General features: G+C 41.5%; 2 protein-coding genes across 3 annotated transcripts in view; one reads left to right on the top strand and one right to left on the bottom strand.

The window, feature by feature from the left end:
• Window positions 1–251: 251 nt before the first annotated feature.
• On the bottom strand, window positions 252–8657 carry LOC126521240 (U3 small nucleolar ribonucleoprotein protein IMP4). Its single transcript, XM_050169887.3, has 9 exons — window positions 8543–8657; window positions 8317–8425; window positions 8122–8205; window positions 7745–7854; window positions 6881–7013; window positions 6624–6778; window positions 4899–4993; window positions 2940–3010; window positions 252–452 (listed from the first exon to the last, which is right to left on the bottom strand). The coding sequence occupies exons 1-9, from the start codon at window positions 8543–8545 to the stop codon at window positions 310–312; spliced, it is 903 nt and encodes a 300-aa protein (XP_050025844.1). The 5' UTR covers window positions 8546–8657; the 3' UTR covers window positions 252–309.
• A 115-nt stretch (window positions 8658–8772) lies between these two features.
• LOC126521239 (G-patch domain and KOW motifs-containing protein) overlaps window positions 8773–13770 on the top strand; it is a 45298-nt gene continuing 40300 nt past the window's right edge. The window contains exons 1-4 of one of the 2 annotated variants that reach the window (XM_050169886.3): window positions 8773–9088; window positions 9284–9462; window positions 11207–11444; window positions 13337–13508. In XM_050169886.3, coding sequence (XP_050025843.1) covers window positions 8931–9088; window positions 9284–9462; window positions 11207–11444; window positions 13337–13508 — 747 coding nt within the window. In that variant the 5' untranslated portion in view covers window positions 8773–8930. The remainder of the gene's footprint in view (window positions 9089–9283; window positions 9463–11206; window positions 11445–13336; window positions 13509–13770) is intronic. The other variant, XM_055065863.2, reaches the window with a different exon arrangement.

Consider the following 13770-nt stretch of genomic DNA (forward strand, 5'->3'; position numbering starts at 1 on the left):
GCTTGTGCTACATGTAGTGTTGTAAAGCTACACATTTCTCTAAATATATTCAATAAGCACTTCAATGTTTCTGTAGACAAGTGCCTTAGATGTCCATTATCTGTATTTACACAGTTGCTAGTACAAAAATCAATACTTGCAGGAGCCTTAAATATGCTTGTTTCCAATACTTGTTCTTGTTAAAGTTACTTATAGCAAACTCTAAATGGCTCTGTTGGTGGAATGATTGCAAGACAAAAAATGGAGCACTGTTGTACTTGTGAACAAGTAAATATTTCTTTAGGTGGTCTCTCTGATTTATTGAAGCATTTATTTTGAAGTTCCTTCTTTATCAAAGGCATCCTCGTCGCTGAGAAATCTTCGTTTCTTGGCAGTGTTCATGTATGGCCGCAAGCTCCATTCGACATCCAGCGCTGCAGCGACATCAAGTGTACCCAACTTGATTTCATACACTGTTGGGGGATAAAAAATTGTGAAATTGAAACACTTGCAAGCTTCCATGTACTTTCAGGATGCAAATGTTTTTTTACACGACTCACTCTTCAACAATGTGTGAAGTTAGCCATGCAATGAAGGTACAGTTGCAATTTATTTTGGCATTTAGCATAAAAACCTTTTGCTTTAATGAAAGTTTTCTTTATATTTTTTTAGATACAATCGAGTTTAATGTTCTGAAGTAACGTAAGGGATACAAGAGGGGTGGTCGTAGAGAACGCTAGTTTGACCACCTGACACTGTTTTAACAAGTGCTGACCTAATTTCAAGCAGTTTTTTCTTTCTTAAGTTCAGAAAGCAAATCCTCAAAGCTGCAGAAAAAATGCTGGCACGTGCTAGGGTGCCCTACTTAATTTACTAGAATGCTTGTCTGTTCGAATGAGTTTGTTTCTGTTTTAATACTGCGGAGGTGTATGCATCGCGACACATTGGCTTGCTTCGTTCCTGCTATCGCTGTGGCTTTCACATGCAAGCACAGCCAAAAGAACTGTATGCCGCACGCTAGTTTGTTTATGAGCTATTTCGTCATACCTAGTCTCACTGCTGTATGATAGCAAATTTTGCGCTATGTCAAGACTGGATATCATGTGAGGTGTTTTAAGACTAACTTTAGTAGCAAATTAAAATATCTTATTTTTCTCAACATTTACCTTCGCTAATTGCAATTGCTTACATGAGAAGCATGTGGTACAGATTCTACAGCTTCAAATTGCGAGCTTTTGACGAGGCTCCTGCGAACATGTGAACCAAATATTATTGTACTGCATGCAGCAGAAAATTTACAACCTCGCGTCTGAAGCAATGAAAACTCGCTTCGGCAATGTCGTGCAGCGTCACTGGACCTACAACAACTATTGGCTGATTTTGTGATCGCGAGAACATTCTCAGTAATGCAATTATTGTTTATTTGAGTTGAACAAATGAAAACTATACATGTCTGCGATCTCAAAGACAGAAAAACCATTTCATCTATGCAATGCTGGTCTAAATAGGACAGCAGCTCTGTCTACTCTACGTGGCCTCGGAGACGAAAAGCGAGGCATATATACTGTGGCCGCCACGAGCCATCTCGCGTTCAACTTTTGGGCAGGACCACCAGAGCATTGCTCCCTTGCCGTCTCCCCTGTGTAGCTTCTAGCACGCTAGCGGAAATGAAAGGAGACAAAGCCACAGATCAATCTGGTAAGTACACCTTACTTTGCTTGTGCTTAAAGGATTCAACAAAATTTTCCGGCAGCATATTCATGAAGTGACATAATTTAACAGTGATTTCATTCCATGGTTGGTTAGAAAAGTGTTTCAGGGCCCCTTTAAGAACTTCTCCTGTACCGAAGAGTCCAAATACAAGAACATCCCTTCAAATCTGTGATGTCATCCAGACGCCAGCAATGAAGTTCGGCTCAGCATTGGTTTTCACTTTTTCTTGAAATTCCTAATAAATTAAGATAGTAAGAGTTTTGAAAAGACATTTAACTAGCCTAAATTCATTTAGTGTTGCAGTTTTTAGTGTCCTTTAATAAGCATGAAAATCTCGCCATGCAAATGTTCTTGCATTTGGCCCCCATCAGAATGTGGCTCGGTCTCAAACTTGCTACAGAATGCCATAGCCTAACACACACTGATCGAAGCAACGCTTCGGCTATGAGGAATGCACTTTCATAGTGGACAGCTCCAGACTAATTTTGACTGCCTCGGCTCTTGTAATGTGCACTTAAGTCTAAGTAGATGAGTGTTCTTTCATTTCACCAGTGGCTGGAAATTGAACCTGTGACCTCGTGCTCAGCAGCAGAATGCCATAGCCACTCTGCCATTTCTGTAGTTGACATCACACACTGCTGGGCTTGTTGCTCATATTTGGATATTGAAATTGCGCAAGTAGAAGCAACATAACAAAGAAGGCAGGACAAATATGAAATCACTCGCTGCACTTATTCGACAGATGCAGAAATGCAGGCTGCAAAGCACAGAATCAGATGACAAAAACGTACCGACATGATTTTCAGCAGAGCACCATTTTTTCTAATAAGGTTAAGTAAGCTGTTCAAAAAAGTTACGGTGAAACTTCGATTATGCTGCAAAGCACAGAATCCCAGCTTTTTGAACAGCATGTTTGGAACCAGTTTGTTTATACAACCACCACGTTGCTGAAGCTTCACCCTTCCTTTATGTGATTACATGCAGCGTGCCTCATGCTTTAAATTACTGATGCTTGTACAGTAAGCACAGTTATGAGTTCAGGTTTATCCTGTGTACTTTGCTTGCATGACATTTAATGTCTAAATACATGGTCACCAAGGCAGGTTTTATAAAAACACCACAGTCAAAGAAAAGCAGCATGCTCACTAGCCTTAGCCAAACTCTCTGTCACTTGCAACAGAAGCAAACAAATGAAAGCTTGTGGCTAGCATTGATGGAGTGATGATCTAAGCAAAGAACCCACTCACATTTCAGCTCAAACCGTGGACCAACTTCCTGAAGCTGGTAGTCTTTTCCTTCTTTCTTGAAAGTGTGATGCCTGTTTTAAAAAATAGAGAAGAGAATGCGCAATTATACAATATAAAACTGGGTTTTTGTCCAACACAGCTCTACAGTACTAGTATATACTTGGGCTGGTTGGTAGGGGGTAAATGGTGCAAAGATGGGAAACAGGATAGGCAGCATGTTATTCAAATAAAATATGTATATCTCTTAAACTCACTCATGGTGTTCTTTTTTACAGTCTTCGTCTTGTACCTTTTTGTTATGTCTGGAAAAACCATATGTAGAGCCTACTACAAAAAGTTTGCAAAACCCACAAGTTTGTCAAAGAAAAGACAAAAAAGGAAAATCCAGCTCCACTTTACCAGAAGTTTACGTGAGCTTATAATAAGTTGGTTGTCCATGGACCTATCCTCTGCACCTTCCAAACTGAGGGTGGGTGCATTGGGTGCAATGAATTATAATTATTTTATTCCTTACCACAAAAGCTTTTGTAATAGGGGGTACACTATGTAGGAGACATTTTTTCTTTGCAAATAGTCACAAGGTTAGTCGGTATGCTGTTCTATCAATCATTTCCATGTCCCATCTTTATTCTGCATACTTTTCTACGAAGAAAATTTTATTGCACGCTTGGGATGTGCCTGTGTACTTGTGGCCAATTGCAGTTTAGCATCCAACTACTATATTATTCCCAAGATGTGTTTGCAGCCAGCGAAGTAAGTTTAGACACTCTCGAAACAACATACATTAAGCTGATGTGGCCAGTCAGTGATGTACTGCTTAATAAGTGAATGGGTATTTTGTGACAAGGTTTTGTGTAGGTGGAGCTTTAGAAGAAAATTGAGATAGCAGGGAGGGGGATGGTGACTGGAAGCAGTTGTCATATCCAGATTTTTACTCAAGATCACATATGAGAAATCTTTTGCACATCTAAACAACTCCTAGCTTACAGGAGCATTTGACTATGTGCCGTTAGGATTCATGGAAAGGAACGAGTCCAGGCAAATGTCGACAGAACACACATGATGAACAGCCAAGAAAGAGTGCAAGGTGACATGAGATGACGAAGTGATCTTTCATTGCAGCTTGTGTAACACAACTCAGTGATGACCACGTTCCGTAAACCATGTTATCAACCACTGTGTAGACTTGGAAAAAGTGTGGAACACAATGTGTCGCAGCACTTGCTATGTATAAACACGTCTCGGATATGGGAAGAGGGAGTGACCATTCATGCGTAACAGGTTTTGGCATGGTGGCACATGCGCACCTAACCTCTATCGCTGTAGAAGGGTGTGAAGTGGTTGGTTCAACATGGCCTGGGACAGTAAACGGCACTGAAAACAATAACAAACAAACGGAACACATACCGCAGTGCTTTGTGGTATGTGTTCCTTCTGTTGGTCTTCATATTCAATGCTGTTTACCATCATTCAGCAGCTGATTATGCTCGATATAACTGCTGGTTTCATTTATAAATTGAATGTACCAATCCTACAGATTTCAGCAAACAGCATCATTATGCAGATACTCCACACAACATTTGTGCAAGGTTTCAGCTTGCTATACCCGAATCCCTGTTTATAGCGATACTTTGAAACATTTGTGAAAATGCTTTTGTAGCAAACTGCAATGGTGTGATAGGTCACAACTACACTTGAATGGCACATCAAATTCTGTCATATCAAGAAACGAAGCCATCTATGCACTAAAGTCAACAATCAGCTATTGATTTCAACTTGGCAAACTACTTTGCTGGGACTACAAGCATACTACCTCTAAAGCAAATAGTATCCTGAAAGATAAAGAAGGATGCGCTATCAGACAAGCATCCTATGCCCACATGGTATGCTTAATTTGTTTATTTTTTAATGTATATTTTTTTGTGGTGCTTACGGTGTAGTTAAAGAAGTTCTGTTCACCTGAAAGATATGTAGTCATCCTGGTTGGCAAAAGTGATGACACGGTGGGAGTCCTCCTTTGGGACGGGGAAGAGGTACTTGAGTATGCTGACCACCTGTAAGGGGAGAAGGGGCAGGTGGTCTATGATTTCATGTGACCAGAGCACTTAATGGTGCTACTTTACAGTAGACTTCTGTTAATTCAATCCCGACCGAAGGTGTCGGCTGGTGCCCATGCATTTCTATGGGCCGAAATGTTTGTTATTTTGATCCTATAATTGGCATTCGGCAGATAAATCAAACTTGACCACGCACATACTTGACCCATATGGGGCCCCCTATAATGACCCCTTTAGTAACAGCATCTGTGGCGGCAGAGCTTAGGGGACAGAGAATGCACTGGGCGCATGTCATCTCCCATCTATTGTGACCCAACCTAGGAAGATTTTAAAGTAATAATGGTAGCTCACAATGTCTAATTACAGCATTTACCCTATTCCAATGGGTAGCTTTCGTTTTCCAAGAAAATTGGGTAAAAAATTACCTGTGCGGTACAATCAGATATGAAACCAAAACTGCCTTTGCGGTGTCCCTACGCTTTACCGCATAATATGGCTGTATTGCAAACTACAATAATACAAACTGCAATACAGCTATATTAGGGACGAAGCTGACTTTAGGAAACAGGGTGCCATTCCCTAAAACCGGTTGCGTGTTAGTTTCCTACTTCGGACACATAGAAAGTTGGTGCACATTCGATTCGGAGGCGTGTTAAACTCGGGCAAATACTGCCAAATGAATCAGCTGTGTGTTTTGTCATTTTTTGCGCATCTTGCTCAATTCTAGCCGCTGGACAATTCCATCAATTTGATTCATACTATCAGGGTCGAATGAACGGAAGCCGACTGCACTACATCTCGCCATGACTCGTCAAGACGGAATAGCTGCAAGACCCTGCTACTCTAGGACATACAATTCACACAAATTACGATGCAGATGTGAAGGTCCCCTGTACCTCACTCAGTGGTCCCACTCACACGCAGCAGCATAAGAATTCCCAAGTTCAAGCACTACCACGGTCTGGTCAAGGCTTCCTATGTGATACATATAATATGAGTAATAAAACAAGGGCACATCTTGTCATTTGAAATGAAGACCTGCCAACATTATATAATTTGAAGAACACTACAGTGGAAGGCAAAAAATGCTTGAAGTCATGAAAATATGCTAAAAATCATGATTATTCAATATGTTTCTTAAACATTCGCAGACTTTGTTCTGTAGGGGTACTGTGAACAGGTGCTCTGCTCTATATAATCGCAGCAACAATGATCTGTGCAGAAGACAAGCCAAAATTAATAACTCAGCATTCACATAACAGCTGTCGAAGATTCAGCTGCCATTATACATTGGCTCCACCAGTTTATGTCGCTGTTGTACAGGTATGTCTGTGTAGTCAACGGGTCTGAAAAATTTGGCCATAAAGAATCACTCAGTGACAGTATTTGCCTTTTCTTTAAAGTTGCTTTTGCACTGAACTATACACAAATAATAAAACATCTGCACCAATACAACAGACATAAACAAGCGCTAAAAATCAGGCATTGTACGATAAAATTGTAAAAAATGATAAAAGTTGGCACAAACAGAAATGTCATGCCATTTCACTCGCAAACCAAGCAGCTGGTGTTGGTTATCGCACCTGTCTTTTCAGCACCAGAGAATTGGATCCAAAGAAGAGCTTACCCTTTTTCCGAGCCTGGTCTTGAAGTTGTGGAAGATCAGATGGGGATAAGCTTCAGACATTGTGCCAATGTTCGGGATGTCATGCCGCATGACTGTGTTGAGTATAGTGAAATAGGCTGTGGGCCCATATGGAAGATGGCAGACCACCAGGCCATCTGTAAGGATTACAGGAAGTGGTTGCCCATTCCAGTTTTATAATCTTTATATTGGCACAGTGACTCTCGGAAGCTCCTATGAAAGGAATCATGGAAACTCACCAGGATTGCCTCTGGTCTCATGAACAACAATGAAGTCTGTGACCTCATTTGCTCGGCAGGCTTCAATGAGCTGCTTCATTTCATAGCCACCACGATTCATCCTCTGAGCATTAGGGAAGATCAGTCGAATTTCCTGTACCAAAGAAACACTGGCTGCTAAAATCTTGCACATATGCATCAACATTGGTCAAAACAGTTTGTATGGCTTACTCTTGTTTGTACTTCACTGTCATTTTCTGCTGTGCTATGTAACAAGTTTGTTTATTGCTCTAAGCTAGAGAATATAGTCCACCAGTCAACGTTATGAGTTGTCTGATTAAGTCAACCAAACAATAAATCTTTATGTAGGGACATACTATGTTGGTAGTGTGCTGAAGCCAGATCAGCTTTCAGGCGTTGGTGTTCTGTTTGAAGGCATCAAGTTTCATACACACACACATACAAAAAAGAGCTATCTTGAAGAGAAGGCATGTTCTTGAAATGGCCATAAAAATAAAATTATGGGGTAAAAAATAAAATTATGGGGTTTTATGTGCCAAAACCAACATCTGATTATGAGGCACGCCGTAGTGGGGGCCTCAGGAAATTTGGTCCACCTGGAGTTCTTTAACGTGCACCTAAATCTTACACGGGTGTTTTCGCACTTCGTCCCCATCGAAATGCGGCCGCCGTGGCCGGGATTCGATCCTGTGATCCCGAAATGGCCATAAGCAAATTGATAAACACATACACCATTTTAAACAGCAGGAGTGCTTCCAAGGTACATTCTATGGGAAATTATTCTCATTCACACCAGTAATTAGTTGCAAAATTAGTTGCAAATGTGCCATTGAAATTGTGGTGTAATTAGTGCTCATTAATTACCTTGGCAAACTGCTTTAGCTTGGAACTTGGATCCCTGGAAGTTGTAACGACAATCTTGGGGTCACGTACCCCTGCCCAGCGGTACTCGTCATCTTCTTGACTCACCACACCTGCAGTAAAGACAAATGAAATGCGAGACACATGAAACTTTACTTGGTCAACAGTGAACATCAACATGCGTAAGCAAGGCTCTTGTGCTTGTTATTTATCGATCTCAAAAAAAAAAAAAGAAAAGAGGAGGGAGAGGTTAATGAATTATGATGCAAATAAGTTTTCCATAAAGCTAAGAACGATTTAATGCAAGGTTTGCAGTCAACTTATTACCACAACATCGACCTACACATTACACACGTGCCTTTTTTAATTTACGTACTTACCTTCACCTCCGGGATCATCCCAGTCCAAGGAACGTTGCAAGTTCAGAGCTTCCTCGCGTAATTCATAGGGAATCGGGCGGTTTTCTAAAAGAAAAAAAAAAGAGAAGTATAAGAAGAACATGAAAGTCGGGAAAACACATGCTCTGCGGTGCGCTATGCATCGGTCATAGTAGTAGACCGTGCGATACAACAAACCTTCTAGTGCTTGCTTTAAGCGCTCTTTTTTCTCTTCGATGGTTCTTCTTTTGTCCTCGATTGATTTTCTGTACAAGTATTCTCGCCTTTCGCGAGCGAGCCGCCGCAACTGCAGTGACACCAGCGCAAGGACAGAATGTTCAATTCAATCGTTTCACTGAATGCGAAATTCATGCAAGTAAAATGCATCATACTAGGTACCCTTCACAACGATGAATTAACTTACCATATTGCAGCTAAATAAACAGCACTAACAAGACATACAGCCTGCTAAAGACGGCAGGACGTGCAGCACACTAACGCACATGGAAATCGCGCTACACGGATTGGCTAGGAGCTTGGTCTAGCTTCAAACGCATGTTCAAACGGCGTAGCAGCAGGGTCTAGGGACAATCAAGGAAAATCAGCTACGCATTGGCATGTCTTGCTTTGCTCCTTTGATCCTTGCAACCTATTAGAATAGTAAAACAACATTTGGATGAAATCTGCTCGAAAAGTGGAAATTGCACTCGAGTCTACATAATAAGCTGAAACATGTTCTTTATTTTTTGGCTTGGTTGCGATTTCGAAACGTTTGGGAAAACTCGAATGCCCGTGGTCTCGTGGGTCCCAAGATGGCAGCTGCTGTTCCAGCTGAGAAAGTTGGTCTCAGCTTTAAATTCACGAAAAAAGTCGAAAACAAAATACTGAGCTGTGAAAAAAGTCAAATAGGGCGTGAAGCCAAAGAAGAAAAGGATTACGTTGTTTCCGTTGACAAAAGCATCGTGAAAAGGTAAAAAAATTCATTCCAAACTTTAGTTCTGTCATGTTTGCGTTTGGATTGAACAATCTTGTCTTGGAGAAAACGCTGTCAAACCATTGAAAGGTCAAACTAAGTCTATGTAACTCACATATATTTGAATGTTGTCCACTGTAAGCATGAGAATATAAAAATTGAGTCTTGTTTGTTTGGTTTTTTGTTTTTCAGTTCGCAACCAAAGACCGAGAAGGAGGAGTTGGTTATCCCCCTTATAAAGAACAATGTTTGGAGGTTACCAAAGCACGAGAAATCAGTAGCCCAGAAAGATGCAAAAGACATTGATAAACCAAATGAGGACAAAGCAGAACTCACCTTGGAGCAGCAAGCGATTAAAGAAATACTCGCAGGTATGTTCCTAGTAGTATACCGCATTTATTTCACATTTCTTCCCGAGTTATTGGGTTGTGATTGTTCATAACCAGAACAATAAGTAGTAAATCGGTGGATGATCAAAACGTCATTCGCAGCAGCTTCACGATAGGTCGTGTCTTATGTTGTTTTTTATTCGACGTTTGCGTAGCGCGCATAGTTTTGTGACTTAACTCGCACATGTGTTAAACCTGATGTAGAATTATTTATCAGGCGAGCTTTTACACTTCGTCACGAGCTATTCACACCGCAAGCATTAAAATGAGCTCAAGCATTACGGCATTTCAGCGAAATCAGTTATATTACCGCTCTCTTTCGTGATGCTTCCGCCCTGACGGTACAACAAATGAAATAATAAGCCTCACATGGCTGTAATGTCAGCCTCCGCTGCAAAGTTTAGGATAGGCATTGCATGTGCTAAATACGAAGAAACGATAAAGTGGGCTAACAAAGCACTAGTGTATACTGACTTCATTTAATGTACTCTTCTGGCCTAAAAGATTTTCTTAGAACACTTTTAAAATTGTAGGTGAATGTGGTCAGACATGTCAAGCACAATTTTGTGATTCTAAGGTCTAGGATGGTGGTTACATATAGGCTAAGTTCCTCTGTGTGTAATATTGTGCTGTGACTGAAATAACATCAGTGCTTATGACAAACTTGACTGTTACGGAACACCTCTTTGTTGTGCCACCAACCTCATAATAAGTGGGCTGCTGAAACTAAAAAGCCAGGTACGTTGATAAAGGTAAATGACATCTTTTTTAGTAGTGATTACCATTTGCTTGTGTAGTCCTGACTTTGTGGCAATGGGAATTATGACACTGTAAAGTTTATTTCAAGTAGAAATTTTGTCCTTGCCATGACTCTTGGTGTGTTAGAGCTGTGCAGGCTTGTTTCATGGTAGGTGCCGCATGGTTGATGACCAGTTACAAACTCTCATTGGTCTCACCACCTGATTCTTTGGCATCACCAGGGCTACCGGGACTTTTCAATACTAAACATTGAAAAACTAAGTTTCTTTAACTCTAGTTGCTCAGCCTTAATAGAAAGAGGTGTTGTGAATGCCACGGTCAAGAGTGTGAACACACCTTTTGATTGCTTCCTGTATGCTTAGGTCCTGATAGCTTTCATTACATCAGTACTTCTTTCTGATGAAAAATTACTCGAGCAGCTTGTACGCTGCCTACGTCTTTAAAATTTTTGAGAGGACAGGCTTTAGCGCACAAAATCAAAAGTTTCTACGCTACTATCACACTAGATTGAAACATGAGCAAAAAGACTAGACAGTGCACTATCCTTCATAGATTTGCCAGTACATGTGATGCTGGTGCGATTCATTCCATACACACAGCTTTGGGGCCGAAGTTCACTACTACCCTGTCTTACCAAGGTTGCACATGCAATTTGTAATGAAACATAAACATTTTTTTCAGCTTTCTTTCCATTCATGTTTCATTGCTGCATGATGCTACACAAAAAACTGCCGATGATTGCACAGGAGTAATGTAGTGGCCATGTAGCTGACAAGGTGCATCACATAAGCTTACTTACTTTTTGTTCATTACAGCAGGCCTAGCTGTGCAAGTATAATGGTCAAAAGAACACTTAAAATTACACATATGCACAGGTTCCGCACTGCTATATATTGTTTTGCGTTTTGCAAATGTTATGCGTATATAAAAGTGATTACAGGTAGTACCAAACTTTCTTTCTTTCCAGATGTAGCAGGCAGTCAGAACTCGGACAAGGGAACCACCCAAGACATGAGCATACCTCTGCTGATGCAGAACAAGGTCCCCGATGGCTACGAGACAGATGACAAAGTAGATGTGTCCCTTCGAGCAGAGGAGTCTACCTTGGAAGACTATAACAGTGTTCCTATTGAGGAATACGGTCTGGCCATGCTGAGGGGCATGGGGTGGAACCCAGGCAAGCCCATTGGTGCTCGTTGCACTCAGTGAGTTCACTTCACTACAATTTGCCCTCAATTGTTTTAAGAAGGCTGTTACATCTTATGTCATGCAATGGTGAATGCACGAGCTTTATGTTAGGGCGAGGGCAGGGGAAAAATGAAATTGTGGGATTTAACGGGCCAAAACCACTTTCTGATTATGAGGCACGCCGTAGTAGAGGACTCCGGAAATTTCGACCACCTGGGGTTCTTTAACGTGCACCTAAATCTAAGTACACGGGCATTTTCACATTTCTCCCCCATCGGAATGCGGCCGCCGTGGCCGGGATTCGATCCCGCGACCTCGTGCTCAGCAGCCCAACACCATAGACACTGAGCGACCACGGCGGGTGAGGGCAGGGGAAGGAAACTTATGAAAGAATAAGATGGGTTGGAGTGCACATGGACAGGCATATCAATTTCATGACCATCAACTTACCGCTATTCTTGAAAAGACAAGTGTATAACCATTGCATTATGCCGGTATTGCCAACATATGGGCAGTTACGTGGAGGTTAGCAAAGAAGCTTGAGAAGAAGTTAAGGGCCACACAGTGAGTGATGGAATTAAATATTATTAACGTAATGTTAAGAGACGGGAAGACAGTGGTGTGAATCGGAGAGTATATGGGAGTAGCCAATATTCTACTTGACATGAAGTGGAAGAAACTAGAACTGGGCTGTCCATGTAATGTGCAAGATGAATAACCAGTAGTCTTTTAGAGTTACATAATGGGTGCCAAGAGAAGGAAAGTGCAGCTGAGGACAGCGGGGAATTAGCGGTGGGATGAAGTTATGAAATTTGCAGGGATAATATGGGGTCATCTGGTGCAAGACAAGGGTAATTGCCAATTGGAGATCCCTGGGATCTCCCAGTGATCTCCCAGCTGCTTTTGTCCTGCAGTGGACATAAATAGGCTGGTGATTATGATGAGGGCAGAAACTTTATGTTCTATTGTATTGCCATTGAATAACCTTGGTTGCAGGATTTCTTCCAGCAGATTTTAGTTCTTGTTTTTTTGTTTTAGTCGCTCCACACATTCATCGCTATTAATTTGCCTAGAATCGAAATGTCGTATATGCAAAAAATATAGTACTACTCAGCTATAGCTGTCATTGCTTCATCCTTCGGGTGAAGCTGCAACTCTCCCCCCCCCCCCCCCCCCCGCCGCCTTTCTTTAAGGTTTGGGGGGAGGGGGGGGTTATTTCCTGGCCCGTGGTGTTATTGAACACTACAGGCCAGGAAATGTGATATTGCTGCGAAATTTAAGGAGAAACAATACAGTGGTCGGCGCAAGATCTTATTTTGAAATCGTTAGAATGAAAGAGCTGGTAACAGTATCTGAATTTCCTGCATGTAAGCACTCTAAAGAGATGTTTTGCTCAGTAGAGGTGGATCTTGACGTGGATGTGTTCAATAACTGTGTGCTGTGGCCTTCCTCAGATGCCATTTTATCATAAGAACACTATGGTAATATTAATTTGAACCATTTACACCTTATTAATTAAACAAGCTTGTTTGTGCACTCCGTGCACCACACACTTATTCAGATGAAGCCAACAAGGTTATGAACAGTATCAAGGTCAGATTTGAAATAAAATAGTGTTTTCTAATGATGGTGACAACATGCTAGAAAAGCAAAGAAGGCCTAATTAAATGGTAGCTTGAATGAGAAGCCTTTTCTTTCACTTCCATTCGCATGAATGTATATTACCTGCAACTTATGTTACCTTTTATTTCTGTACCCTCCCACTTCAATGCCTGAACAGGCGTTGTGAGTACCAAATAATAAATAAATAAACTGATTTTTGTTATAGCAAGCTTTCATTGCACTCGCTTTTTCATATGCACTTTGTGTGTAAAGTATGTTCTGACCTGAGTGTACTTGACCCCTGCAGGATTGCAAAACCCATAGAAGCTATCATGAGACCCAAAGGACTGGGTCTCGGTGCTGAGAGCAAGATGGGAAAGCCACCTCCTCTTGTGGCCAAAGAAGAAGGGGAGCTTGTTCTCAGAACGGGTGCCTATATTCGCATAGAGCAGGGTCCACACAAAGATCTCTACGGGCAGGTGAATGTTGTGTCTTCATTCATCTATACCCTTAAGTTATGATCTTTTGCACAGTTATCTCTTTTGCACAGAGCCTTAAGGTGATGCTGCTTTACTCGAGAACAAAAGCCAACTAACCTCAATTTCTTGACATGCACTCTCAGCTGTGTCTTGTTGATGTGCTCTGCCATGGTCGGTGAAGGCATGTTGCCACAGAGCCTCCCACCTATACATAGAGATGGAGTCTCACTGGAGTGTTTGCGTGCTGCATTGGCTTTATTGG

This window comes from Dermacentor andersoni, chromosome 6, assembly GCF_023375885.2.
Source record: "Dermacentor andersoni chromosome 6, qqDerAnde1_hic_scaffold, whole genome shotgun sequence".
NCBI lineage: Eukaryota > Metazoa > Arthropoda > Arachnida > Ixodida > Ixodidae > Dermacentor > Dermacentor andersoni.